At 45.4% G+C, this 25976-nt stretch overlaps 1 protein-coding gene across 7 annotated transcripts in view; it reads left to right on the top strand.

The window, feature by feature from the left end:
• The window catches only part of SRGAP3 (SLIT-ROBO Rho GTPase activating protein 3), a 261924-nt gene that overhangs the window by 204365 nt on the left and 31583 nt on the right, over positions 1-25976 (top strand). For 2 of the 7 annotated variants that reach the window (XM_060631640.3, XM_060631645.3), the window contains exons 11-15: positions 5887-5914; positions 8373-8459; positions 15047-15092; positions 16211-16271; positions 17992-18069. In XM_060631640.3, coding sequence (XP_060487623.1) covers positions 5887-5914; positions 8373-8459; positions 15047-15092; positions 16211-16271; positions 17992-18069 — 300 coding nt within the window. Of the gene's footprint in view, positions 1-5886; positions 5915-8372; positions 8460-10882; positions 10986-15046; positions 15093-16210; positions 16272-17991; positions 18072-25976 lie in introns of those variants that run through there. The other 5 variants (XM_060631641.3, XM_060631644.3, XM_060631643.3 and 2 more) reach the window with 5 other exon arrangements.

Below are 25976 nucleotides of genomic sequence, written 5' to 3'. Positions count from 1 at the left end.
TGTATACATTTGTCAGACCTCATTGATTGGGGGTAAGGGTAGGAGCAGTGAGTTGCATTGGACTTTTTCTTCATTTCCCCTGACACTCCTCTACATTCTGCCCATCCTGACATTTCCATATTGGGCCAGAAGAGTGGGGCGCATAGGAGTAGGAGAGCCAGAAAGTCCTAGGGAAGAGCCAAGCTGGTGTGCCAGGGACAGCTCCCATGACTAGCATTAAAAAGGAGGATTGGTTTTATAGCCAGTGGCCCCTGGGGGTTGGAGGCTGTTTCTCAGAGCCATGTACCAAAAGGCAAGTCCCTATGAGTTGGTTGGCTCCTTGTATGTTCAAAATCAGGAGCCCTGGTTTTAGAAAAGTAGATGTTCTTTTAGAAAATAAGATCCCAGATGAGAAGGTGCTTCTCTCCAGCTCACCCATGTGTGCTATCAGATGCAACCGTTTATTACTGCCCTTGCCTGAATGAATAGCCTTGATGAAATAATAATAAAAATTAGTTTGGGTTGGCATAACCCCTGACCCATTTGGTCTCCCAAGTTTACTTAGCCTTCAGCTATACCTTGCTCCAAGATGTGATTTACCAGTCCTCCTTCTGAGTTTTAGGCTGAATAGCAATGAAAAACTGCAGGAAAATGTGGCTTCCGAAGTGTAAGGGCAGCTAAGAAAGAAAGAGCCATCCAGAAGAATCTCAGTCCTATTCTCTAGTAAGCCAGCAATGGAAAAGCTTTGTGCTTCTTTTGAAAACTGGGATGGGCCTTGTTAGACTGGTCAATTTGGGTGAGGATTTTTTTTAATAGACTTTGTTTTAGAATAGTTTTAGATTTACAAAAAAGTTGCAAAGATAGTACAGCTAGTTCCCATAGATGCCTCATCCAGTATTTCCTGTTAATTGACATTAACAACTCATCATAAGTGAGTATGGAGTATTTGTTACAAGTAATAAACGCTGGTCCATTGTTATTTCTAAAGTTAACAAATTGTCCAATTACTGGAAAGAACTGCAGCTGAGACCAAATCTTGAGTCACTTTTGTATCCCCACTGCCTGATAAATGTACGTGTGGATTCATAGGGCACCGGGTGAAAGGGGAGAATGTGCACTGACTTAGATTGGTCACGTTCTTGCCTGTTGGGCAAAGCGGACATGGAAGAAATTAAGCAGGCCAAAGCAAGCTCAAGATCTTGGCTCCTTTATTTTTCTGAGTGTCAACAGACGATTCACCTCTTCTTGCATGTGCTGATTCTTCCATTCAGTAGAAAGCTTCCCTAAGAGTGGGCCGGGGTAGGATTACACCTGCATCAGTGACCTTTTTATGCCCTTTGAAGGCTATTTTGTATTGGGAGGGGCAGTCTGGAAATTTTGGAAGCAGGTGAGAAATATGGCGCCAAGTGGAATGTTTTGATTAATGTTTCTTGTTTCTTGTTGTTTTGTTTTTTTTAATGAAACGTGTCATGTAATCCATTTCTCTTAAGTTGTCTTTTGACAGCATGGCTCAAAGAAGCCACAAGTTAGAGGAAACACATGGTCTTTAGGTCACACTCAGAAGCAAAGTTTTTAACATGATTGATCCCAGACACATAAGTCAAAAAGTTTCTAGGTGCCCTGCAAAGTGGCATTCCGTGTTGTAAACATCACGGCCACATCTTGGGAACAAGAACGCACCCTATATGCCCTTGGCTGTTGCTATGCCATTGTTTTTGGCCATAGAATTCTTAGTTTATCATCCTGTCTTAGTCTTAGATCCCTGACCTTTTTACTGCTCTGGGTAGTCTATAAGCTTCAGGGTTTATACCCAAGATATGGGTGGTGTTTCAATTTACTATAGCCTCTCAAGAATGAATAGTGCATTGTCTATAAAAGGGATGGGACATAACCTTTTCAGACCAAGATTTAATAGCACATTATAGAGCCAGTGTTTGCCAGGACCAGACAGTCTGACCTTCTGAAAATGACTGGGCCACTAACTATAAAATATATTTTTAAAAATCCCAATGGGTCTCAGAAGGTAAAGGGCAGAACAGTTTTGATTTCTGATACTTTCTAGGAGTTGCGAAAACAGATTCCGAAAGATGTTGGTAATGGGGTTCTTGAGAGCTAGAATAGGAGTCTAAAGCTGACAGGGAATATATTTGATTCCTTGCTGGAGGAAAGTCTGCCTTGAGTATGTTTCTGACATTGCACTGCAGGACTTCAACACTTAGATTCCTACCTCCACACTTCTCCCCTTTCTGCCCTTATCTGTCCATTTATCTGTCCATCCATTGTCCAAAGCATAGATGCTATGCTCAGCCTGGAGGGGGAGAACAGTGAACACAAGACAGACAAGGTTCCTGCTGTCATGGGGAACAGAGACCTCGAACAGTAAACAAACTACTAAATAAAGAATTACAACCATTTTAAGTGCTATGAATGGGGAATTGGGGCTGAGATAGAGAACAATTGTTCATATGGTGGAGGGGGCGGGAGAGGAGACCTGCTTTAAGTTGGGTGAGCGCTGAAGCCTCAGGGCAGAGGTCATGTTCAAGCTGAGACTGAAGGGTGAGAACACATCAGCCCTGTGAACAACTGAGGAAAGAGTGTCAGGGCAGAGGGAACAGCATGTGTGAAGGTGGGAAGGAACATGGTGAGTCAGGACTAAAAGAAGAGGAGTGTGGCTAGACCTTAATGAGCACATAGGGGAGTGTGCATTTTTGGAACTAAGAGAGGGTGGAACAGGAAACACCTCGTAGGTCCCCTTTGGAGTCAGAGTTGCACAGCTTACTGCAGCCATAAGGGAAATTGTGTGTTTTATAGTTAATGCAGGCCATCGGCCGACCCCTTTCGTGGGTTGCTTTAGCTGCAACTCGGGGTCTTGGGTCTGTATGAAACCTGTAGCTCAGATTGGCGTCTGGTGGGAATTTGTCTGAGACTACGGACACATAATAAGATTATGCAGAAGAGATATGTCAGTTTTGTCTAACTTTTCGCCTTTCTTGCTTTGGTCTTTGGCTCCAGTTCAAGCAAATGTAGTAACCCTTGTAACTGCTTGTGGCATTGGTTAGGAATTAAAGAATTGTGTGTTGATTCCCTGCCGTGTTTTATTTTCAGACTTCTGTTACTCTCTTCTTCCCCTCATTTTTGCCCCTATCCTCATTCGGTATTGTTTTCGGTAGAGAAAATAAATGCTCAGTTCTTTCTTTTAAAAAGTACTTTCTACGCATTTGACTCTTGATTTCAGTTCAGATCATGATCTCACAGTTTGTGGGATCGAGCCCCGCATTGGGCTCTGTGCTGACAGCGTGGAACCTGCTTGGGATTCTCTCTCTCCCTCTCTCTCTGCCCCTCCCCCACTCACACTGTCTTTCTCTCTCTCTCTCAAAATAAATACACTTAAAAAATTATTTAAAAAAAAGTCCTTTCATGTGAATGCTGGATGGGATTCTAGAGTCTAGAGCTGTCCAGTATGGCGGCTGCCAGCCATATAGCTATCAAACGCTTGAAACATGGCTAGTCTGGATTAAGATGTATAAAATGAAAACAAGATTTCAAAGAGTTAACACAAAAACTATATGAAATACTTTATGAATTTTTATATTAATATACATTGAAGTGATATTTTTGATGTATAAAGTTAAACAAAATATGTTATTAAAATTAATCTCATTTCATTATTTAAAAAAATTTTTTTTAATGTTTTTATTTATTTTTGAGACAGAGAGAGACAGAGCATGAGCAGGGGAGGGGCAGAGAGAGAGAGAGACACAGAATCGGAAGCAGGCTCCAGGCTCTGAGCTGTCAGCACAGAGCCCGATGCGGGGCTCGAACTCATGGACTGTGAGAGCATAACCTGAGCCGAAGTCGGACGCTTAACTGACTGAGCCACACAGGCGCCCCTCATTATTATTATTATTTTTTTGAGAGAGAGAGAGAGAAAGCATGAGCAGGGGAGGGGCAGAGGGACAGAGAGAGAGAGAGAATCTCAAGTAGGCTCCAACTTGGGGCTTAATCTCATGAACTGTGAGATCATGACCTGAGCCTAAATCAAGGGTTGGACGTTCAACCAACTGAACCACCCAGGCACCCATCTTTACTTTTTCTAATGTGGCTGCTAAAAATCGTGGCTTACATTATATTTCTATTAGACAGCATGGCCTAGAGGTTCTCAACTGCACCATTAAAGGAATGAAGTACTGAATCATGCTGTATGGATGAACCTCAAAAGCATATGCTAAATGAAGGAAGCTAACACAAAAGACTGTGGATTGAATGCTTCCATTTTTGTAAAATGTCCAGATAAGCAAATCCATAGACAGAGGATAGATGAGCAGTTGTCATAGGCTGGAGAGGGAGAGAGGGAGTGACTGTGAATTGGCCTTAGGAATCTTTTTCATGTGAGGGAAATGTTCTAAAATTGAATTGTGGTGATGGTTACACAACTTTGAATATTTACTAAATCATTGAATCATACATTTCAAATGGGTGAATTTTTTGATATGTAAATTATGCTTCAATAAAGCCATTAAAAATAAAAGGGAAGGCAGTGGCTTGGAGTCTGCAATTCCAGGGGAATGGAAGATCTGGAGGTAAGATTAGGGAGTCCTCAGTCAGCACTTAGGTCACCCAGAGAGGGTGTGTAGAAAGAGAGCTGGGTGCACCTCCTGGGGGCAGATGAGGAGGAGACAGCAAGAGAAACTGAGGAACAGCCTGGAGAGTGGGAATGACACCTGGCAAGTGTGGAGTCATGAAAATCAAGGAGAACACTTGGTAAGAGGAAGAGAGTGATTCACTGAGTTGATGGTGCTGAGAAGTCAGATAAGAGCAGAGAAGACGCAGAAGATAAGTGGATTTGACCACATGGAGCAAGCAGTCTCTGTGGATGGTGAGACCAGAAGCCAGCTGCAGTGGAGTGAGTGGGGGAAGCAACAGTGCCTCTATAAAGCTCCTTCAGCAAGTTTTGCTCTAAAGGAGAGAAATGGGAATGGAGTTAGAGTGAGAAAGCGAGCCCAGGGAGGTTTCAAAACTAGGTTATACTTATCCAGAACATGTTTGTATGCTGATGGAAATGATCTAGAAGAAAGGAGATTGGTGATGTTAGAGGTGTCGAGGGGGACACTTGCAGAAGCAGAGGCCCCAAGAAGGGTGGAAGAGGTAGGACCCAGAGCACGGGCAGAAGGTCTGAGCTTTGGCAGAATTGGGATGCTTTCCCAGAGTACCAGGACGGGAGGTAGAGCGTGAATGGGCAGGCATAGGTAGGTGGGTGCATCATATGGAGGCATGCCAAGACCCGTCTTACTGATTCTCTTCTCCAGGGAAGGAAGCGAGGTCTTCAGCTGAGAATGAAGGCAGGAGGGGTCGGAGTGGGGATGTGGCTGGGCTGAGGAATAACAAGAAGGTATCTTCTGGCTGCTGCTTTTCAGGGCCAAGCATATGACAGGTGCTCCACAAACCTTTGTTGGTATAAAGCAGTGTGTGAGTTCTAGAGCTTTGGCAGGCAGAGAAGGGATCACCCATGGTGCTTGTTAAAATGAAGATTCGTGGCTTCTTAGCTCAGAGATTCTGATTCAGGAGGCTCATGGGAAAGCAAAAAAACCCTGCATTTTTAACAACATCCCCAGAAAATTCTAAAGCATGTGGTCAGCAGGCTGTAGTTGGAAAATTGCTGGAAAGAAAAAAAAAATACATGAACAACACGAAATGAAATTTATGTGAACATAGCCTTACAGATAGGAGGCACTGGGGATTTAATGAGACTCCATTCTTTCCAGCAGACCATTACTTAGGCATAATTAGATTTCCCATTTCACAAATAATTAAGTTTGGTTGTTTCTTCTTTTTAGAAAAAGATGAATGTTCGCTGGTTAAAAAAGAAAAAAAAAACAATTTAACATCAATGTATACTTTTCTTTCCAGGGGAGAGAGCAGAATGCGGCACAACCAGGTAAGAGCTAGGGATCTTGGTTGCTTCCACCTGCTGCCTGAGGTGGGCGGGGTGGAGGGGAGGTGCAGGAGAGGCGGGAAGGTGGGAAGGTGGGAAGGCAGATGCTGCCAAGGAGCTCAGAGAAGCTGGGCTGTTCTTAAGAGTGGTCTAGCTTTTCCCCAGTGTCTCCAGGGGGGATGGTGTGGCTGTGCAAGAGAGAAGGCTGGCTGTTTTGCTTGTCCTAACACTGTGCTGGTGAAGCCACGCCCCCTACAGGCCGGTGAGGGGGGAGGCGCCGTTCCCAGCTGCTGTGGGAAAGTGGGGGTATGTTCTGTTGGCGCTTTCCATCTGGTGGGACAGTAATATATATTGCAGAGTGGCTGAAGACGGACAGCAGAAGCCAGAGGCTGTGGGGGTAGCTGTTGACCTGTTTCCCCATCTGTTCTGTGGCTGCTGAGCAAACTGTCCGGCCCGGGCGGAGGGCCCATCCTGGGGTCCCCATTTGCCAAGGCTTTGGATTTGGCTCGTATGGCACACACCTGGGCATATGCATGTGCAGAGCCACATCAGTGCGCACAGACGCCCCTACTGCCCGCACCCTGGCTTCAGACCTCATGGGCACCTGGATGGACTGATGGGAGAGCCCTTTGCTGGGAAAGTAACAAATGGGCAACTTCTGCTTTCTCTCCAGCTTGCTCAACATTACCCTTGCGCTTTTCCTTGAGCAGACCAGAGCCAGTGAACACTTTCCACTCAGCAGCTGGTAGCTGAGGGGTTGACTTTCAGTGACTGGACCTTTCCTCCACTTTCAGAGTTTTGAAATCCATAAGCAGCCATGTTGCTGTCTGAGTTGTTCCTTAGAGCCCATCCCTTTCTGAGTTCCCAGCAATAGTTATCCCACTGCCCAACACAAATTGAGCCAGTGGCCCAGAATCCTGGAAAGCTGTTATACTTGGCAAGAGGAAAGATGAACCCTCAACCCCCTTCCTGCTCATCTGGATGAGAGTTGGCTGAGAAGAGGCTTGGAAAGCTCTGAGGCTTTCAGTTTGCTGGGCTTAGGGTGGGGGAAACTGAGGGCTTTCCAGAAGCTCAGCTCTGCAGCTGTTCCACTGGGCCCTGGCAGTCTGGGAATATCTGGATGATTCGTAATGCCAGGAAAGGACCTTCCTGTACAAGGGCCAGCAGATGTGCAGGGTCACTTTCTAAGAACCTTTCAGAAACAAACTCCTTACTTATTTATTTCGTTTTTCTGGCAAGAGGATGTTGTTGTAGTCCCCAAACAACAGAAGCCACATTTTACACCAAAGTCTGCAAGTAGGAAAACAGATGGGGGATGAATTGAGCCATCCCTCACTTCCTCCTAATTCCTAGAATTCATGCAAAGGAAGATGGTTCCAGCAGATTTCAGGAGAAATCTGTAATCGAACCCTTGGCCAGGGCCCAGGGTCTACCTCAGAGAAAAGTTGGTGTTTTTTTTTTTTTTTTTTTTGTTGTTGTTGTTGTTGTTTTAAATAAAGCCATTTGAGAGATAGTCTTCCACACCCTCTTCAACCTAGGGCCTGGGAAATACAAGTTGGGACTACAGACCTCCCACTTAGATATAGTAAACTGCAAACCCAGCCATCTGTACTCTGGCCCTTGGCCAAGGTCAGAGGCAACTTTGTTGGTAAACTGAAAGCTTCCCCTTCCAAAAATCATTTTAAATTCGTTGTACAATGCACTGCCAACTTGAAGTGGTTTTTAATTTAATCCTAAAGGCCCTGGGTAAGATGTTTCTATGCTGTGGCTCTCTGTATCTTCCACAATTTCCTGCCCAACGTTAGTGTCATTTTGGATGATCCTTTGAGCAGGTCCCCTCAGCCAAGTTGCTGCTGGCCTTGTATAGATAGACCAGTTTTTGCACATGGGCTGCAACATGTTACATTTTTTCTCACACTTAAGAACTTAGAATAATCCCAATTCATAACCCCGTAAAATAGGCAGACCAGGTGCAAGAGTGCACTTGAAAAGTGTATGAATAAATGGCATGGTCAGATGCAAGTATAGGGTTTAACTGTGATAAAATTTTAACTACAGACTGGCTTCCCTAACTCAGGTTGGCTTGTCCCCATGGTGTGGATTAGCCGTGAAATCACTTGAGATTTCTTGTCCAGATAGATGCAACCTGATGCGTACTCATGCACAGCTTCCAGGGGCCTGACTGCCACTGAACTGCAGTGCACTACCACCATTTTGGATGTTCACACGCACATCTATTGGGTTATCTAGGGAACATTTTAATCACTACCCTTTTGGCCACAGAACAATTTTGAGGCTGATTCCTATGTTGCCAGTATATGTTAATTTTCATCTTGGTTGAAAGGCAGAAAGGGGACATTGGTCTCTGGTTTCTCTCTCTTCCTCTCCGTGGCTTTCTCTGTTCCTGTTTTCCCTGCCTCTCTCTCTCTCTTTCTTTCCGTTTTTCTCTGCAACTGAGCAGCAGAAGAGATGGAAGGCTTAGGCTGCCCCACTTTCCTTGGCTGAGCTGCCCCCCTGCTCCCCACTTTGTGCCCCACCCAGCACTTCAGTAAGTCAAAATTGATTTGATGTCATGCAAAGTTGGGATAGCTACGTTTCCTTGTCAGAGATTTCCGGTCAGTGCACAGAACACCACACAAAGAAAGAAATCCCAGTGATTTGAGCAGTCCTTTGCTTTCGGAATAGGCGGGAGAAATGGGAAAAGTATCCTTTTCCCTCTTTATTCCATTGTTTAAACTTAAAGAAAAAAAACTCCTTTGCACTTATTTTAAGGAAACCCTTCAGCTGGCGACCCTAGAATTTTTGGTATTGGGTGTCCAACACCTACATTAAGAATCTCTACTTTTGCTGGCCATGGGAGTTTAATAGATAATTTAGAGTGACTGCTGGATGCTCTGTGATAAAAGCAACTTCCCAATTTCACATTCACAACAGAATTTGGAGTAGGAAGAGCTGAATTAGCCCCAATCACATATTATTTGTGTGCCCCTTGGGAAGTTTCTTAATTTCTCATGGGCTCATTTGCCTTATGTTTAAAGTGAATTTAGTAAGTCTTGCCTGCCTCACAGGGTTGTCGTGAGGGTATCACGCATGAGACAAGGAAACCATCTAAGAACGCTCACAAATAGAAACCCCAAACACTAGGGAGATGAGGTGGCACAGTTGCTATATCCTCAAGTTATTCCTAATCCCAAGATTTAAAACCTATGGCCTTGTGTCACATTGTTTACACTCTCTTTTGGCATTTGGAAGCTCCAAAGCGGATCTTTTGCCAGAAATACCACCCCCACATACCCACATCCTCAAAAATTCAGTAACTTACAAAAAAGAAATGACATGGACTTAGCTAACCAAATTGACATAGATCCAAGATGGGCTTGAAATAGTCTTGCCTGTTGTTTCTTTTCAAAATTTTGGTCTGTGCTGTTATTTTGGTTCCAATGTTTGGGTGGCATGATATTTGGATTCAGCTGTGTCTTTGCCCATGCATGTCCTGGAGCTAGCAGCATTTGCTCAGTACTCAAACACGTAGGAGAAGCTCACTAGATTCCCCTAGATGGCTGGGCTGCTGAAGAAGACAGGCACAACACAACGAGGCCAGTGAGCAGAGGCAGCATGAACCTCTTTCACCTTGATTGGCACCCCAATCCATAAGATTTCTTGCCCATCCACAGAAATCAATCAAGACTTTGGGGACCAGGTCTTTGCTCGTCACGTGTGGACATTAGCTGTGCCAGGCTGGGTCCCCACTTGTTGCTCCCTAAATTGTGAACCAAGCCATTTGAAAATGAACTGCCTCTCTTGGTTAGGGGCCCTTCTCCTAACCTCAGAAAGCCCTTTGCCCTGGAAGGCTGGCAGCATTGAGTCAGGCCAACTTGGGTGGCGAAAGATGAGCAAATAAGCCAACACAGGTATATGCATGGTGAGCAACTCTGGAAACTGGTCCAGTGTCTGTGGCTGTTTCACTGTTGCTGGTGAACTGTGGTATGGTTTCCCCTCCCTGTAGCCAAGAGTGGAGCACAGGGAATGGAGATCCTAAAGTAAAGCAAGACACTTTCAACCTGACCCATTGGGTCCTTCGCTGGCAAGGGTTAATGGGATGGATGGAGTCCTTGGCTGGAAACATAAAAGTGCCCTAAGGCTCCATGACTGGCCCGGTTGGGAAAAATCTTGGCATTGGAGCCATAGAGGCCTGAGTTTGGGGCCTGGCTCTGCCAGTTCCCCTCTCTGGGCCTCAGAGTCTGCCTCTATAAAATGGGGCCGTATATGCAGGGTTGAGCTGACGTTAAGGGTGATAATGGATTTGAAAGCGCTTGAATCAAAAGTGTACTTGACTAAAGAACAGGATATGATCATTATCTCGGGTCACCTGGGGACCCCAAAGAAGCTGTAGGCTCCCTCCAGGCATCAGTATCTTCATCTCTAAAATGAGAATAATAATTGCCTAGCTCTTAGATCAATGAAATAAAGATTAGTCAAGTGCATTTGAAATGCCAAGAGGCATTAGAAAGATCAGTGCCCTGGTACATTGGGAGTTGAGACTCGGTGATGAATTTAAGCCAAAATAATGAAAATTAACCCTTCCAATCATCATTGAAAGTGTCTTGCTTTCTCAGGCTACAGATTACATCTCTGTCCCCTGGTTCCTCCTCCATCTGGTCAGCTTTGCAGGATGACAGCCTCTGATTGGGGTTTCAGTGGTTTCCTGGATACATACTATGTCCCCCCTGTGATCTAGAATGCATCTGTGTTATGCGAGCATTGCTCCTGCCTGACATTGTGGGTAAATTAAGATTCCCTTAAACATCCAAAGGCCTTCAGATGGAGCATTGGACACCAATGTGCTGGGGGTTCAGGGGTTTCCATTTGCATTTTGTGTTCTCCTTCAGCCATGGGTTTTAAAGAGCGTCTTTCCCAGGTGTATGTTTGCGTTGGTTGCTTTCTTGATTTCTTTTGTTCCGTTTTCCCTAGGCCCCCCTGCCTTCCCCCTAAACCACAGAAAATGAGGAGACCTAGGCCTCTCTCAGTGTGTAGCCATAAACTATTTAACGGCTGTATGGAAGCGTTTATTAAGGTACTTGCTGGGGAGCCACGGAGTCCGCGAATGCGCCCAATGTAATGGCAGCCTTTCTCCACCTCCTCCCCTCCCCTTGGCCAACAGCCCTACCCCGACCAACCAGAACTTTCAGTCATGCCCTGGCCCCAGCCCTGGAGCAAGCTAGTTCCTCCCTGAAGCCTGCTCTTAGCTTCAGGAAGGGCTTCTAGGCAGACTACTTTCGTCTCTGACCATTTGATCCTAAGTGCCTTCCCGGGATCCTCAGCCCCAGAGGAGGGATCGATCATGATGAAACCCATGGAGTCCAAGTGGGGTTGAAATGCCAGTGCAGTGGTCCCCGCCAGCCATGCTTTCCTGCTTCAGGAACTGCAGTCCTAGCTAGGCCTGAGGGACAGTTAGAGAAACCACCTTGCCTCGCTTCACATCCATGCCTCCCAAGAGGAGATTGGTTAGAAGCAACACAAAGAAAATCCTGCAGATAAGAGTGTATTTTTATACAACTGATTATTATTATTGTTGTTGTTATTGTTGCTGTTGTTGTTGTTGTTATTTTGGTTGAGACTATAGCAGCAAAGGAAACACATAAACTGTTTGAGAGAAAACTCTCCCACCTTGTTTTGCTTCTTGTTAGGCATTGAGCTGGGGTAGTCCCTTTAGAATTCTAGATTAACCCTGTACATCCTAAACTAAACATGAAAGTGTTGCAGCTCAGTGACTTTCTCTTTTCTTGCCTCCTGGATGCAAAGGGCAGAGGACCAAGGTATCCCAGATAGAATGAATGGCTCAAGGACACTGAAGCTGGCCACAGAATTGCAAAGGGAAGCAGGGGGCAGGGAGATGCTTGAGAAACATTAGTTAGGGGGAGCAGGGGAGAAGGTCCCTGCCAGTTATCTGAGAGCCCTCCATTATCCAGCAAAGACACTTTCTGCAGAAAAGAAGGCTGGTGTCAAGCAGGAGAAAACTAAATGCTCTTCGGCTTTGCTGACAATTTAGGAGTAATGGAAGCTATCCCTGCTCAGTGTACTCTTTCCTCCGTCCTGACAGGCTGCGCACGGGACCTGCAGGACGGGGTGAGGGGGCAGGCATGGGACCAGGTAAGCAGAGCCAGCCTGGGTCCCAGAGCTGTCTCTGCCTATGGGCTGAGCTCTGGGGAAGGGACAGTAGGGAAGGGGACAGTGGAACATTAGGGGACCATTTGGGACGGTCCAGGGGCAGGGAGCAGCAAGGGGTGCTTTAGGATACCTAAAGATGAGGCACGGAGGATCCAAAAAGGAGGGGTGCCCCTGGGTGCATCAGGAAAGAGGTACTGTTTGGAGGGGACCCGGAGTGAGCAGTTTGCCATCCAACAGGTCATGGAAGACACAGCTGCATCGAGTCCTTCTTTCTTTATCTCCCTTCCTGTCTCCACCAAGACTTCTTCTCAGTCCACCCTTACCCTCGGAAAAGCCACTGCCCATAGCTGAGAGGGGACCAAAAGGAACGTTAGCTATTCTCCCTGCCTCCAAGGGGCATACAGGGCTGCTCGGGAGATTTTCAGCACAGAAAGCTAAGGTGGTTCAGGATGCGCGCTCTGAATTACTGCAAGTAAGTTCCATGGGAGCTCAGAGCAAGAAGCGCTGGGAGCCTTAGAACACAGGAGACTTCTGCAGGGGCACTGGGCAGGGGGGCAGGGGGGCAGGGGAGGTGAGAAAAGGATAGGAATAAAGCAGAGAGGAGCAGGACAGAAGTCCCTGAAAGGAGGATGACCATGAATGAAGGCCAGAGACAGGCACGCCTTCCTGGATTTGCCCAGCTCTTTGGAAACCGGTGATAAGTCAGGGCACTTGGAAGGAACTGACTCTTATCCGACAGGACTTGAAAATTTGGTGTTCTGTTTAATGAAATAGTTTTTTAATAGAAAGCTCCTACATGCAGTGTGTGACTGCCACCTAATCTGACCTTCTTCTTCCTGAGAAACACATCAGAACTTCTTCAACCACACGTTTGCCCCCGGAGGTAGTCACCTTGGGAAGCCACCACATTCTTATGCTAAATATACCATCAGGGCTGCCGTTGGTCAGTGTTCCTCAGAGCCTGTAGCATGGCCCTGGTCGGTGGTGCCCAAATTTCGTATCAGAATGGACGCCCTGGTCATTGGAAGGAAAAGCATCCTTCAGTTCAGCGCTGCCACACCCCTGGAGGTAGAAAATGGCAAGAGGCATATGCTATAGAGGGGCTGGCTGTCCGGCTCTGAAAAGCCACTTAGCCTGTGTCACACTGTTGGAATAAGTGCCCAGCCTCTTCCTCAGGGGACTCGGAAGAATAACACTCATTTGGCTGGAAAAAAAAAATATGGTATATTTGTTAAACACGATTGCATTTCCTCCTAGTCACACTGTACTTATGCCACAAACTCTCAGGGCAGCTCAACGAACTCTTCCGTGTGCCTGCTATGACTAGGCAGTGTGTAGATGCACTTACATGCAGCAGGGGCTTGCCCTCAAGGGTTATTCACTTTCAGAGAATGAGAAAGCAGTTATGATATATTCAGTCCTTCAGCCTTTGTGAATGGAGTGTAGTTCACTCGTATGATTCACGTGCCGTCTGGAAGAAGATTCTGCATGATCGGAGAACACCCAGCTTTGAAATGCCAAACCTGTGAAAGGTTTTTTGGTACAATAACATCCCTGGGACTCCGTGATGATGAGGGTTTAGTGGGATGAGGCAGCATCCCCAGGTTAAGAATGACAGCTACGTTTATAGATTTCTAGGGTCCTCGGAACTTCCTTTTCAACATCCTTGATTTTTTTGTTGTTGTTGTTCCTCTCAGCCAGAAGGAAACCCAATTTTTATTATAAATTTTGAAGCCCATTTAAATTTTATTATAAATTTTGGGAGGCAGAGCCCTTACCCCATTTCTATAAAATGAGAACATTAATTACCTACCTCATGCATGTGTGACGCAATCAAATGGACTAATATATGCCATGTTTCTCGAGTACTCCTGGCATACTGTATGCACTATGGAAATACTAGCCATTGTTGTTGTCATTAGCCTTTAGGAGATTGTTCATACAGTCCCATCTGACAGGCTGTTTGCTCCATTCTAGGATTCAGGTCGTTTTAGCCAACATATAATTCTAGTTGTTTAGATGCTGGGTACTGGACAGATGTCACCAGCTAGAAGGCATCCATCCTCCACTGTCTCAGGTCAGCCCCTCAAGCAGCCTGGATGAGACGTGGCACCCGCATATGGAAGAACGAACACACCGTGCTCCCCTGAAAATGGGTGGCGTCTGTGGCTTTAATGAAAGGAAAGGCTCCAGTGCTACCTACAAGATCATAACAACATTTTGACTCTTTACTGCCCTCCCTTCCGCAGGCCTTTCTCAGCTTTGGGGTTCCCTGAGGTGTTCTCGGTGCCAGTGTGAGGGTCAGGGTAGGAAGGAGAGCAAAGCCAATGGATACCCAGGAAAAGGTACCCAGGGTGTTTGGTAGGAAAGCATGGGAAGCTGTTCGAATGTGGAATCAGGTGGAGTCCTGTCGGGTTGTATCCAGAGGGCACCTAATAAACACAGTCTTGGTACAATTAGCTTTTTACTAAGAATGAGGTTTCCTGAATTGACTTCCAGGGACAGTGTTACAGTAGACGCCTGAAGGTGTGTGCCCCTCCTTTTTGTGGGCAGCTGGGCTAACCTTAAGGTGTCTTAGGTGGGCCCTTGCCCATCAGTGAGTAACAGCCCCTGTGTTGAGGAGAAGCTAAACATGGGATGAGGAGAAGGGGCTGAGTACACACCTCGGTACACACATCCCTGCACTTGACAAGGACTGATAGAGGCCCCTTTGCCACCTGGTGTCCAAGGCAGGCACCCTGGGAGGCTAGCTGGGGGCAGGGTGCAGAGCTCCTACGAGGCCCTGAGGTGCACGGGCGGCCCTCCCCATCGGCAGACTGGTTGGCAGTCTCCCCAGGACCGTTGCTGGCTGCCATTGCATTTCGGCGTTCACGGACTCTGAAGGATCTGCTTACTCTAACTGATCTTACTCCTGCATAATCTTTTCTTTTTCTCCTGCTCTGCTGCCTGTTTATTTTTTGTTATCAGAGGAAGAAGAAATGCTCGAACCAGGAACCAGGTATTTACTAGAAAGGTCCGTTAGCTCCATTCAACTGAATGGAACCTGTCTTTAGTACTGACCTCTAGAGCAGGGCTCACCATGCCTATTGCCAAAGGGTCCATTTTTCTATCCTCTCCCTGACCGTAGTTAATCAAGGTGTGAATTCACAGGTGGGGTGTGGAGGAACCCCAAAGGCATTGAAATCTGTGGGTGTTTTCTGTCCCTTTACGAGAGCATGTTACATATACCTTACTGTTTCCTCACCTGAGGAGGCTAGTGATTTAATTTGGCCTCTTTTAAAGACAGTTTAAAAATGACTTTATGTTCTTTAAGTGACCCAAAATAACAGAGAGATCAACCAATCATGGAATCCAAGAGAAAACTACCCCTTGCCCAGCTCTTTGTGGCCATGGGCCCATCTAGGAAGATGTAGTCGGAAGTAGATTCACCACCTCCCCCATAGACGTGTATATTTAGAGCTGTGTCTTACACAGCCTTTTTGACTAAGGTTGGCCATTCAATGGTCAATGGCTGACATTAGCTGTTTCCAGAACTTTTCCTCGTAACATGTTTATTGTTAAACACAGCATCTGCCTGGATGTTTAGATTGTAACCTCAGGAGTAGATCTGGCCTTCCTTTCTCAGAGCTCAAAAGGACCCTTGGGGCCATCCTTACCTCCCGTAGTGTGTTCTTCTTAATTCAAGCATTAGATACTGCCATGCTAGAAGGAGGCCTTTGAATCCTGCCTTTTTATGCTCGAGCACTGGGAGGATAAGGGTTGAGTGGGGCAAAGTGGAGTGAAGGCAGAGCTCTCTTCAAGAGCAAACTCCAACCCTATCTGTCGGGTGGGTTCCCTCCCCTTCCCCGATGTGCCTGTCAACCTCCTGAGTCCTGATTTCTTCCCAGCTGAGTAAGAAGACAGAGCATTTCTTTAAAATTATCATAGCTATGTCTTTTCTGCACATAACTGGAGATTTTCTATTTTAACTGTTTGTGGAGACTTTAGGATTAGCAGTTCCTTGCTTATTTTCCTACTAATCCGATGGTACTAATATTCTGGCTTGAGTTTATAATCTGTGTCTGCATTGTCGTTTTTCCTCTGCCGGCTGCCATGCCCAGTACAACTCACAATTTCTTTTTTTTTCTTAAGGATTCAGGACAAGCTATACCACTTGTAGTCGAGAGCTGCATCCGGTACATCAATTTATATGGTAAGCTCGGTCTTGGGGCAGTGTTCTCAGCCCTCTCCAGAACAGGTGCTGGGCTGTTGTCAGAGGAAATGAGACGCTAATTCATCTTGGAAGGCTTCCTGTTACTTCCCTGCTTCCTAGAGAGAAAATGCTTCTTGGCACAGCTGCTGTGCTGAGTGCTCTTCTGAGCCTCATATGTCTGGGGACAGAAGGTGGTGGTGAGAACACCCAGGATCTAGGAGAACGGAGGGTCAGGGAAGGCATGGGTAGGAGGATCATGTCAGTTCCTTCCCCTCTCCTGCCCTGCGTCAGAGCTCTGTGCTCCGAGCACTGAACGTAACCAACCAATGAGTTAGCAATTTGATTGCAGTAAGCTCCATAAAGGAAATACAGGGTCTGGGATTTGCCGACCGTGGTATCCCCTGTGCCTCTTTGCACCTCCATCTATTCATTCATTCACCCCTCGAAAACTGTATTTTCAGAGTGCGGAGCAGGCACTGTTCTGACAATGGGGAGGAATACAGGCATTGAATGCCTAAGACGGGAGGTGCAGACCTTAGGTAGCTTATGTTACCAATTAGAAGGGCAAGGAAATAAGTAGATAAATAATACAATTTCAGGTAGTGGCAATGCCTAGAAACTAATTAAAAGGGGATATAGAATGGCTGGAGGGCAGCAGGGCTGCTTTGGCGAAGGAGGTAAGGAGAAACATGTCTGAGGGGATGATTATTTGAGTACAAGAAGCCAGCCATGCAATCTCCAGTGGAGAGCGTGGCAAGTATAAAGGTCTAATGTAAGAAGGAAGACAAGTGTGACTGAATACGAAGGAGCTAGGAGGATGGGATAAAAGACACAGGTGGTAGAAATTCGATATTGGCTAAGGAAAGACATAAACCAGCTTTTATTGAGCACGTACTATGTACAGATCAAACTTGGTTTAAAGCCTTCCTTTAAGAGGTAAACACTTTCCTAAATTATAATGCAAAGAGTTGTTTTATATAGAAAAACTGAATGTGAGGGAAAAGATCACAGTCACCCCATTACTTCCCATTTAAGACGAGAGAGGCCCCTTTAATCCCTTCAATTCCATAGATGACTGTTCAGTCCTATTACAATCCTATGTCATTACTATTATGTCAGGTATCAGGGTCTCCTCTTTGTTATAGCCTTATAGAAACACATTAAAAGAAGAGACTGTTTTTCTTTAATGATTTAATGTTCCCCAAACTCGTTGATCCCAGGCCAGCGTGTACTCTTGACTCTAGCTTTTCTGAAAGGAAGAAGATGTCTCTGCCGGTGGGGGGTGGGAATGGTTGAGTGAGTGATACTGATCATTCCTGTTCAAAATCTCTGTGGCTGTTACACTGAAATGGTGGTTGTAAACTCAGGCCAACCTACTTGATCCCAGTGTACTTGATGAACTTGGTAGGCAAAGTGCCTGTTGGCTAAATTGGAAGTTACTCACCGGTCCTGGGTTGATATAAACCTCTTGTGGCCTTTTCCTTCAAGCCCTGATAAGAGATTACATATGAAGCAAGATGCCTCAGAGTATTTTGGCCAGCTGAAGTTCATTGCAAAGTCCCCTTTTGGGCTTCTGCCAGGAGATCTTCATTGGGAATGACTCTTGAAAAAGAATGGTGGGAGAAAGAGACAAGCAATGGAAGGATCATCAATGTTCCCAAGTGGTCTGATGAGCCCAAGGCATGATGGCATTTTGTGTTTATTTGTTCCTTTCTTTTAGGACTCCAGCAGCAAGGGATCTTCCGAGTGCCAGGATCTCAGGTTGAAGTCAACGACATAAAAAATTCTTTTGAAAGGGGTAGGTATCCATCTCAAGCTTGTGTCCATAGGAAGCCAGGATGGGTGTTGTATGTCTTAGAGCAGCAGTGTGCCAGGGCTGGCTTGTATCAACATTTCTTTCCAAGTTTGCACTGAGTGCCTTCACCTTGGTGGCTTGAAATTGGCCACGGCAGGAGTATTTACACCACAGAAATTGGCAAAGATCAGATCCTTCCTTTGTCTTTTTCCCTTCAAAGAGTTAACTGTTAAACCTTTAACAGCTCATGAGTGACTTTCTCTAGTGACTGTACGGTAGTTGTTGGGAAAGAGGGTCTAGTAAAGCACTCGAAATCATGATAAGAGTCTGTGAAGGCTGCTGTGTTTTAGAAAATACAGCATATTTAGAAGAATACAGATAACACCGAGTGGCTTTTAGAATACGCTAGTGCTTAGGTTTTATTAAATTAAATTAAATTACATTTATTTTTTATTTTTTAATTTACATCCAAGTTAGTTAGCAGATAGTGCAATAATGATTTCAGGAGTACAATCCAGGGATTCATCCCCTACGTGTAACACCCAGTGCTCATCCCAACAAGTGTCCTCTTTAATGCCCCTTACACATTTAGCCCATCCCCCACCCACAACCCCTCCAGCAACCCTCAGTTTGTTATCTATATTTAAGAGTCTCTTCTGTTTTGTCCCCCTCCCTGTTTTTATGTTAGTTTTGCTTCCCTTCCCTTATGTTCATCTGTTTTGTCTCTTAAATTCCTCATATGAGTGAAGTCATATGATATTTGTCTTTCTCTGACTAATTTCACTTAGCATAATACATTCTAGTTCCGTCCACGTTGTTGTAAATGGCAAGATTTCATTCTTTTTGATTACTGAGTAATACTCCCTTGTGTGTGTATGTGTGTGTATATATATATATACTACAATGTGTGTATATATATATATATATACACACACACACACTACAATGTGTGTATATATATATATACACACACACACACACACACTACAATGTGTATATATATGTGTATATATATATATATATATATATATATACACCACATCTTCTTTATCCATTCATCCATCTATGGACACTTGGGCTCCTTCCATACTTTGGCTATTGTTGATAGTGCTGCTATAAACATGGGGCTGCATGTGTCCCTTTGAAACAGCATACCTGTATCCCTTGGAAAAATACCTGGTAGTGCAGTTGCTGGGTCATAGGGTAGTCCTACTTTTAATTCTTTGAGGAACCCCCATACTGTTTTCCAGAGTGTCTGTCCCAGTTTGCATTCCCACCAACAATGCAAAAGAGATCCTCTTTCTCTGTATCCTCGCCAACATCCATTATTGCCTGAGTTGTTAATGTTAGCCATTCTGACAGGTGTGAGGTGGTATCTCAATGTGGTTTTGATTTGTATTTCCCTGATGTTGAGTGATATTGAGCATTTTTTCATGCATCTGGTCTAATGCTTAGTTTTTTATGCAGTGTTTTGGCCAAAAAAAACCCAAAACTGAGAACCCCAATCCCAAACTCATTTTCCTGTAGTATATCACATCCCAATTTACAAAACACTTCCTTACCCTTTCTTTTACATAATCCTCTTACAGTCGTGGGAGGTATTCTGTTTGTCCCTGTTGGCTGTGCTCTGAGCATGCCTCTCCCTGGGCTCCAGGCCTGGAATTCTCATTACTGGGCTTCCTCTGCAGGGGCTGCCTCCTGAGCAGACTCATCCCTTCACTATCCCCCTGATTCCATCCTGAGGTCTAGCTCTAGAGTGGAAGAAGCACTCTGTCAGCCCCAAGCAGACACTGCTATAATCCCCAGCACAGACCTATGTGGCCTTTGGCCCTCTGGCTTCACCCCGGGTTTAGAGAGCAGGATCTGGCTGGATGTAGTGCTCAGTGGCCTCCTGATGTCCCCAGGAGCTTGTTTTAGAGTCTGCTCCTGGATCATGGGCACTTAGGACCAGGAAGCCCCAGAATTCCCCTGTTCTGAGCTCAGACTCATGCATTTATTCATCCTCCCAACAACCATACATTCATTGTGCCCTACACCGGGCTAGGTAATGGACTATGGCCTGGAAACACAACAGGAACAAAAGACAGTCATGACTAGTAGGGAGCCAGTTTAGCCAACAGACAATGGAGTAAGTAAGCATTGGATGGTATGGGATCACTTAGCCCAGCTCGGATGGGGTGGGGAGAAGGAGTAAAGCCAGAGAAGTCTTCCTGGAGAAGGAAAAGCACAAGTTGAGGCTTAAAGAGTGAGAGCCTGAAAAAGCAGGGAAAGGGCATTCCAGACTATTGGGAATAGCATATGCAAAGGCCAGAAAGCAAGAAGTATCTCCCATCAGCCTCCCTGATGGAAGTGTCCTTTATCATTCTCTGAGCTTCTCTTGACAACACTGGACAGCCCAATCCCCTACTGTCCTGTGTTCATTGTAAATCACCAGAGCCATGGTCTGAAATCTTTGCTGGTTTCATCCTCTTGGGTTCTTCCCATTACACAGAATGCCTTGAATCTCATGGGTGAGCTTCACTGCCCCGTGCCTTCAGCCTAGTGACTGCCACTGCCTCAAATTTCCCTGCTTCCCTCTGTTCTGTAAGTAAACTTCCTTGTAGCAGGAAGCCAGGCCCTATCCCTGCCCCAAGAGCACTGCTTTCTTTCCTTCTTGAATGTGATTTTCTAAGGCCTTCTGTCACCTGCTTGGGTGCCTTGCAGGGGTGATGTGCAATTTAAGACTTCTCTTTTCTGAACAGGCCTTGGGTCGCCTCAGGCAGAGCCCCACTGGGCAGAGATCACCTGATCCAAATGTCAGCTGCAAAAATGTTTTCTGCTTCTCTTTGCCTCAAATATGCGGTCAGCTCCTGTCGTTCTCTCCATCATTTCAAAATGAATCTCATTCCACAACAGCCTTGTCTTTGAGCTCCACCTGAGCCTATGGTGAACCCTGGCTTATTCTTAAAAAATATATATATAGTTCCCTGGAATGTCTCTTTTAGAAAAATCTGTTCCTGGCTTCTCTGGGCTGGCTAGTGCCCAGATTTCCCACTTACTCTTTTTTGTTTCTTCATATTTGCCAACAAACTGCCCTGGGTTTGGCTCCTTGCCCAGCTGACTCTCAGGGTCACCTCCCATCTCTCCTGAAAATAGGAGGTACACTTCTCTGCACCACTGGCAACCAGGTGGCCAAGCCTAGGGCGGCTCAGTATTTCTCTTTACACCCACTGCTCCATCCCACACACTCTAACTTGTGACTGAATTTTCTCTCGAAAACCAGCACATTGTATGTTTTTCCTTTCTTCCTTTTATTTGTTAAAATGTACGTCCCTCAGTCCCTGCAGGGTGCCTGTCCTTTGCCATTTGTTTAAGATTTGGGTCCTTTTCTTTCTTGGCCCCCTTCTTTCTCTCTTGGGTGAAGTTTCTGCCTGTGTTCCTTGTATGAGGCTGTTCAAAGGAGCACAGATCTGTTTTCTTTAAGATTCTGAAAAATTGCAATATGTAGGAAATTCATTCTTGGGTCATTATTCCTAAACCCACTTTCTTTTTCTTCTGACATGAGTCAGCCAAGGTTTTAGTTGAGATGGTGATGATAATGATGGGATTTTTTAAAAATGTTTATTTATTTTTGAGAGAGAAAGAGAGAGAGGGAGAGAGACAGAGCACGAGCAGGGGAGGGGCAGAGAGAGAGGGAGACACAGAATCCTTAGGCTCTAGGCTCTGAGCTGTCAGCACAGAACCTGATGTGGGGCTTGCACCCATGAACCTTTAGATCATGACCTGAGCCAAAGTCAGACACTTAACCTACTGAGCCACCTGGGCATCCCTAATGATGTGATTTTTTGCTGTCAGCAAACCTTAAACTCATTGGTCAAGTTTTGAGATCTTTCTGTAACCTGGCAAAATGAAGAAGAAACATCGCAAAAAGGCAGGAAAGCATTGTCCTGCCACAAAGAGAGCCACACTGGCCTCTTGTCTCTCGGGCCAGTTTTCCTGGGCAAACTCTGTTTTTCCCCCACAAACCAACCCACTGTCCCCTTTGCACGTAACTATGAGAGAGTTGCCAGTGGTCTCTCCTTATTTGGAGGGTTGGTGGGAAGGGGAGTCAATGGCCCTTTCACCCTGTGCAGATCAGGATAGGGTTTGGATTAGAGACTGAAGTCATGGCATGGAGGGTCTGACATGTTTGACATCTGGCCCTTCAGAGATCTATTCTCCTGCCCCAGGGAGAGGATTATGACCTATAGATGCTGGGAGGGGTCGTCATGTTGAGCCTCAGAAGGGGCTTGGGAAGACCTGTGGCCACCGAGAACTGCCCTTGTGCAAGAAACCATCTGCAAGCTTCCTGCCGTGCCCCTGGTCTGGCAGCACATTTCCTTAGAGGCTGTAAGCACACGCTGTGTGCACTCTGCCCTGGGTGCAGCCCTGCCGTAAAGTCCCCGGCAATGCCCCGGTGACCCGGCTGAGAGTGTGCCGCAGGCAGGTCTGTTGGGTAATAATTCTCCCATCCCCAGGACATTAGCTAGCCAAGCATGAACACAGCTTTCCTTTAGACTTGCCCAGAATTTTAGCTGTAATTCTCCTCCCAGAGGAGGCCATCATTCCCATGAACCATCCTGTTCATCCTGAACTCTGGAATTCCAGTCATTTCTGGAACCAAAATTGACTCACCTTGTAGAAAGCCAAAGGCCTAAGCCAGGAGGAGAGAACATTTGGATGCTTCCTTTTATGGCCTTCTGGGAGGGAGAGGAAGAGCAAATTGTGTGTGTGTGTGTGTGTGTGTGTGTGTGTACATATGTACACATATGTGTGTATATATAAAGTCCATGTATTGTGCATGACAAGGGTCGCTAACATGCAATATGGGGAAAAAAAAATCCATGTGCTTTTGAATCATGAGACCACAAAGGTAATATGTGGTAAATAATAGGGAAACAGCTAATTTGAACTCCTGGTTCTCCAAAGGGGCCTCAAAGGCTGTTACAGGAACAGAGGGGGCTTAGGAGGGAGGTGTGGACCTCTCCTCCCAATTCAACTAAGACAGCTTTGTTTTATTTATTTTTATTTTTTTAAGTGTATATATTTTTGAGAGAGAGAGCATGAGTGGAGGAGGGGCAGAGAGAGGGGGAGAGAGAGAATCCCAAGCAGGTTCAGCACTGTGAGTGCACAGCCCGACGGACATGGGGCTCAGTCCCACAAACCGTGAGATCATGACCTGAGCCAAAATGAAGAATCAGATGCTTCGACTGAGCCACCCAGGCACCCCTAAGACAGCTTTGTTTTATATGTTGGGCATTCAGAGAAAGTTTTTTCTTGAAAAGAAAATGAAAAGGTTAGGGTTTTACTTTTTTTTTTTTTTTTTTAACGTTTATTCATCCTTGAGAGACAGAGTGTGAGCAGGGGAGGGACAGAGAGAGAGGGAGACACAGAATCTGAAGCAGGCTCCAGGCTGTCAGTACAGAGTCTGATGCGAGGCTTGAACCCTCGAACCGTGAGATCATGACCTGAGATGAAGTCGGACGCTTAACCGACAGAGCCACCCAGGTGCCCCTAGCATTCTCTTAAGGAAGGAGGGAGGGAGAGAGGAAGATAGGCCTGCAAGCAGACAGATAGGTTTGAAAACCAGCGGTAAAAGGAAGAACATCTCCCAGGCATTACGAGACCCGGGGGCTGCCAGTGTCTGTTTTGACTGTGTGAATCTGGGCAAATCGTTTTGCTTGTTGGGCTCTCAGCTCTCTTGCGGGAGATTAGTGGTGTTGGAACCATGCCTTCCTCACTGCCATGCAGTGCTGTTGTCAGGATTAAGAGAGATCACATGTGCAAGTGCGCTTCTCACTCGAGAAGTGCTTTGTCAGTATACACAATGATTTGTTATGTTTTCTCTCTTCCTTCCCCACGAGGAATTCTCCTCTCCTCCTGTGGGGATATCGGAGAGGTTGACCTATGGAACATCAGTGTCTCTGCCGCCATATACAGTCATTCAGACTGGGCACTACACAAGGGTGCTCAGGCAAGGAGGGCAGGTGGGAGCTGAACTGTGGTTCGTGCTCTGTAAGCCACAAGACCTGGTTCAGGAAGGAAGTGGGGGGCCCTCTCTAATTTGCACTAAAGCATGTTGGGGCTAGCAGAGGCCCTGGCAGTGACATGCATTCTTTTCCTACGGAGGTGGAGTAAAAAGATCCAAGTATGAGTTTCCTGCTCTGCTCCTCACTGCTTGCCAGTCTTAGAACAGTCTGTGGGCTGTTCTGGGAGAAGGAGGAAAAGCCCGTTGGGCAGACATCTGTCAGCACCTTCAGAGAGGAGTTAGATTGCTCTGTGCTTCCTTTCATCTCCTCCCATGGAAACTCCGGGGGATCTAGCCGAGCAGCCCTTGATTAAACAGGAAAGTGCTGCCCTCCTGAAATATCATTTACCCCTGTCCAGGTGGCAAAAATTTGAAAGATTGACAGCATTCCATGGGCAGGACTGTGGAAAAGAAGCATTCTCCTATGTTGCCACGTGGGAGTATAGAATGATGCAGCCCCAGGTGGGGGGAAAATTTGTCTCTATCTAATGAAACTATGTTTGTATGTACACTTAGACCCACAACCCCACTTCTAGGACCTCGCCAGAGACATCTGCACAAATACCAAAACACATGCACAAGGTTATTTGTTGAAGTAATATTTGTAATAGTGAAAGATTGTCAGTCCACGGGAGATTGGTTGACCAAATTATGGTTGATCCACGAAAGAGTACTTTGCAGCCATTTAAAAAAAAGAAGAACCAGGAAGATCTCTGTGCACTGATATGGAGGGATTTCTAGTGTTTATTGTGAAGCAAAGAAACAAGTGTATGTAGCAGTATTGTATACTACTTACATTTGTGGAAAAAGTGAAGGGAAATAAAAAATTCATATGTATGCTTTTTGCTTAACAGGGCAAACCAGAAACTAACGACAATGGTCAAATGTGAGGTGTGGAGGGGAGAAGGATAAGAGTAGGGCTTGTCTGCATGCAACTTTTTACCTGTTTTTGACTTTTGGACAATTTAAATGCTTTATATTTTCAAAACTGCAAATTTTTTAAAAAAGGATTTCCAAAAAAAAAAACACCCTAAAATTGAATGTAAGTAGAATATAAGTAGAAACAAGCTGTGTATCAAATTGATTATCACACAGAGAGTAACTTTTGAACATATGCTCTGGTCATACATTTTTAACAGCCTTATTGAGTTAGATACCATAAAGCTCACCCATTTTTAAAGTGCACAATTCAGTGGTTTCTAGTATATATACAGAGATGTGTGAACATCACCATAATCCAATATCAGAAATTTTTCATCATCCCCAAAAGGAACCTTCTACCCATTTGTAGTCACTCCCTTATCCCCTAAATCCTAGTCCACCACTGTAGGCAAACACTAATCTACCTTCTGTCTTCTGACCATGTATCTTTAATGGGATACATTCTTAGAATTAAATCCACCCCCCCCCCAAAACAAAGCCCCTGAGAAGAAATCTTAAATTTAATGGTGGTGATATTACTATTAAAATTTCTAAACTGTTACATATATTATAGAATAAGGCAGATACAATATTAATGTTATTCAGAACCAAGATTTTCACTAAGAAAAATGAAATCCAAATATAAAATACATGAAGGTAAAGAAAATCTTATATCTGAAATATGAATTGGAAATAACTATGTGAACTCACAAAAGAATTAATGTGTATTCTTGCTGTATCCACTGAAAAGGTTTAGAAGCTCTTTATAGCACTCCTGTGCCAATGAGCACACCTGGAACTTATATCCTGGTTTCTAAATACCATTCGCTACAAAAAGCAAACAGATCTCCTTGGAGCAATGTTTGATTCCAGATCTGGGTCAAGGAAAGTACGAGGTGATCCATGGACATCTTTTGTGCCAGAAAGCAAGGAAGTGCTCAGT

This window comes from Panthera onca, chromosome A2 (genome assembly GCF_046562875.1).
Source record: "Panthera onca isolate mPanOnc1 chromosome A2, mPanOnc1 haplotype 2, whole genome shotgun sequence".
Taxonomy (NCBI): Eukaryota; Metazoa; Chordata; class Mammalia; order Carnivora; family Felidae; genus Panthera; species Panthera onca.
This window is presented reverse-complemented; position numbering and strand designations above follow the sequence as displayed.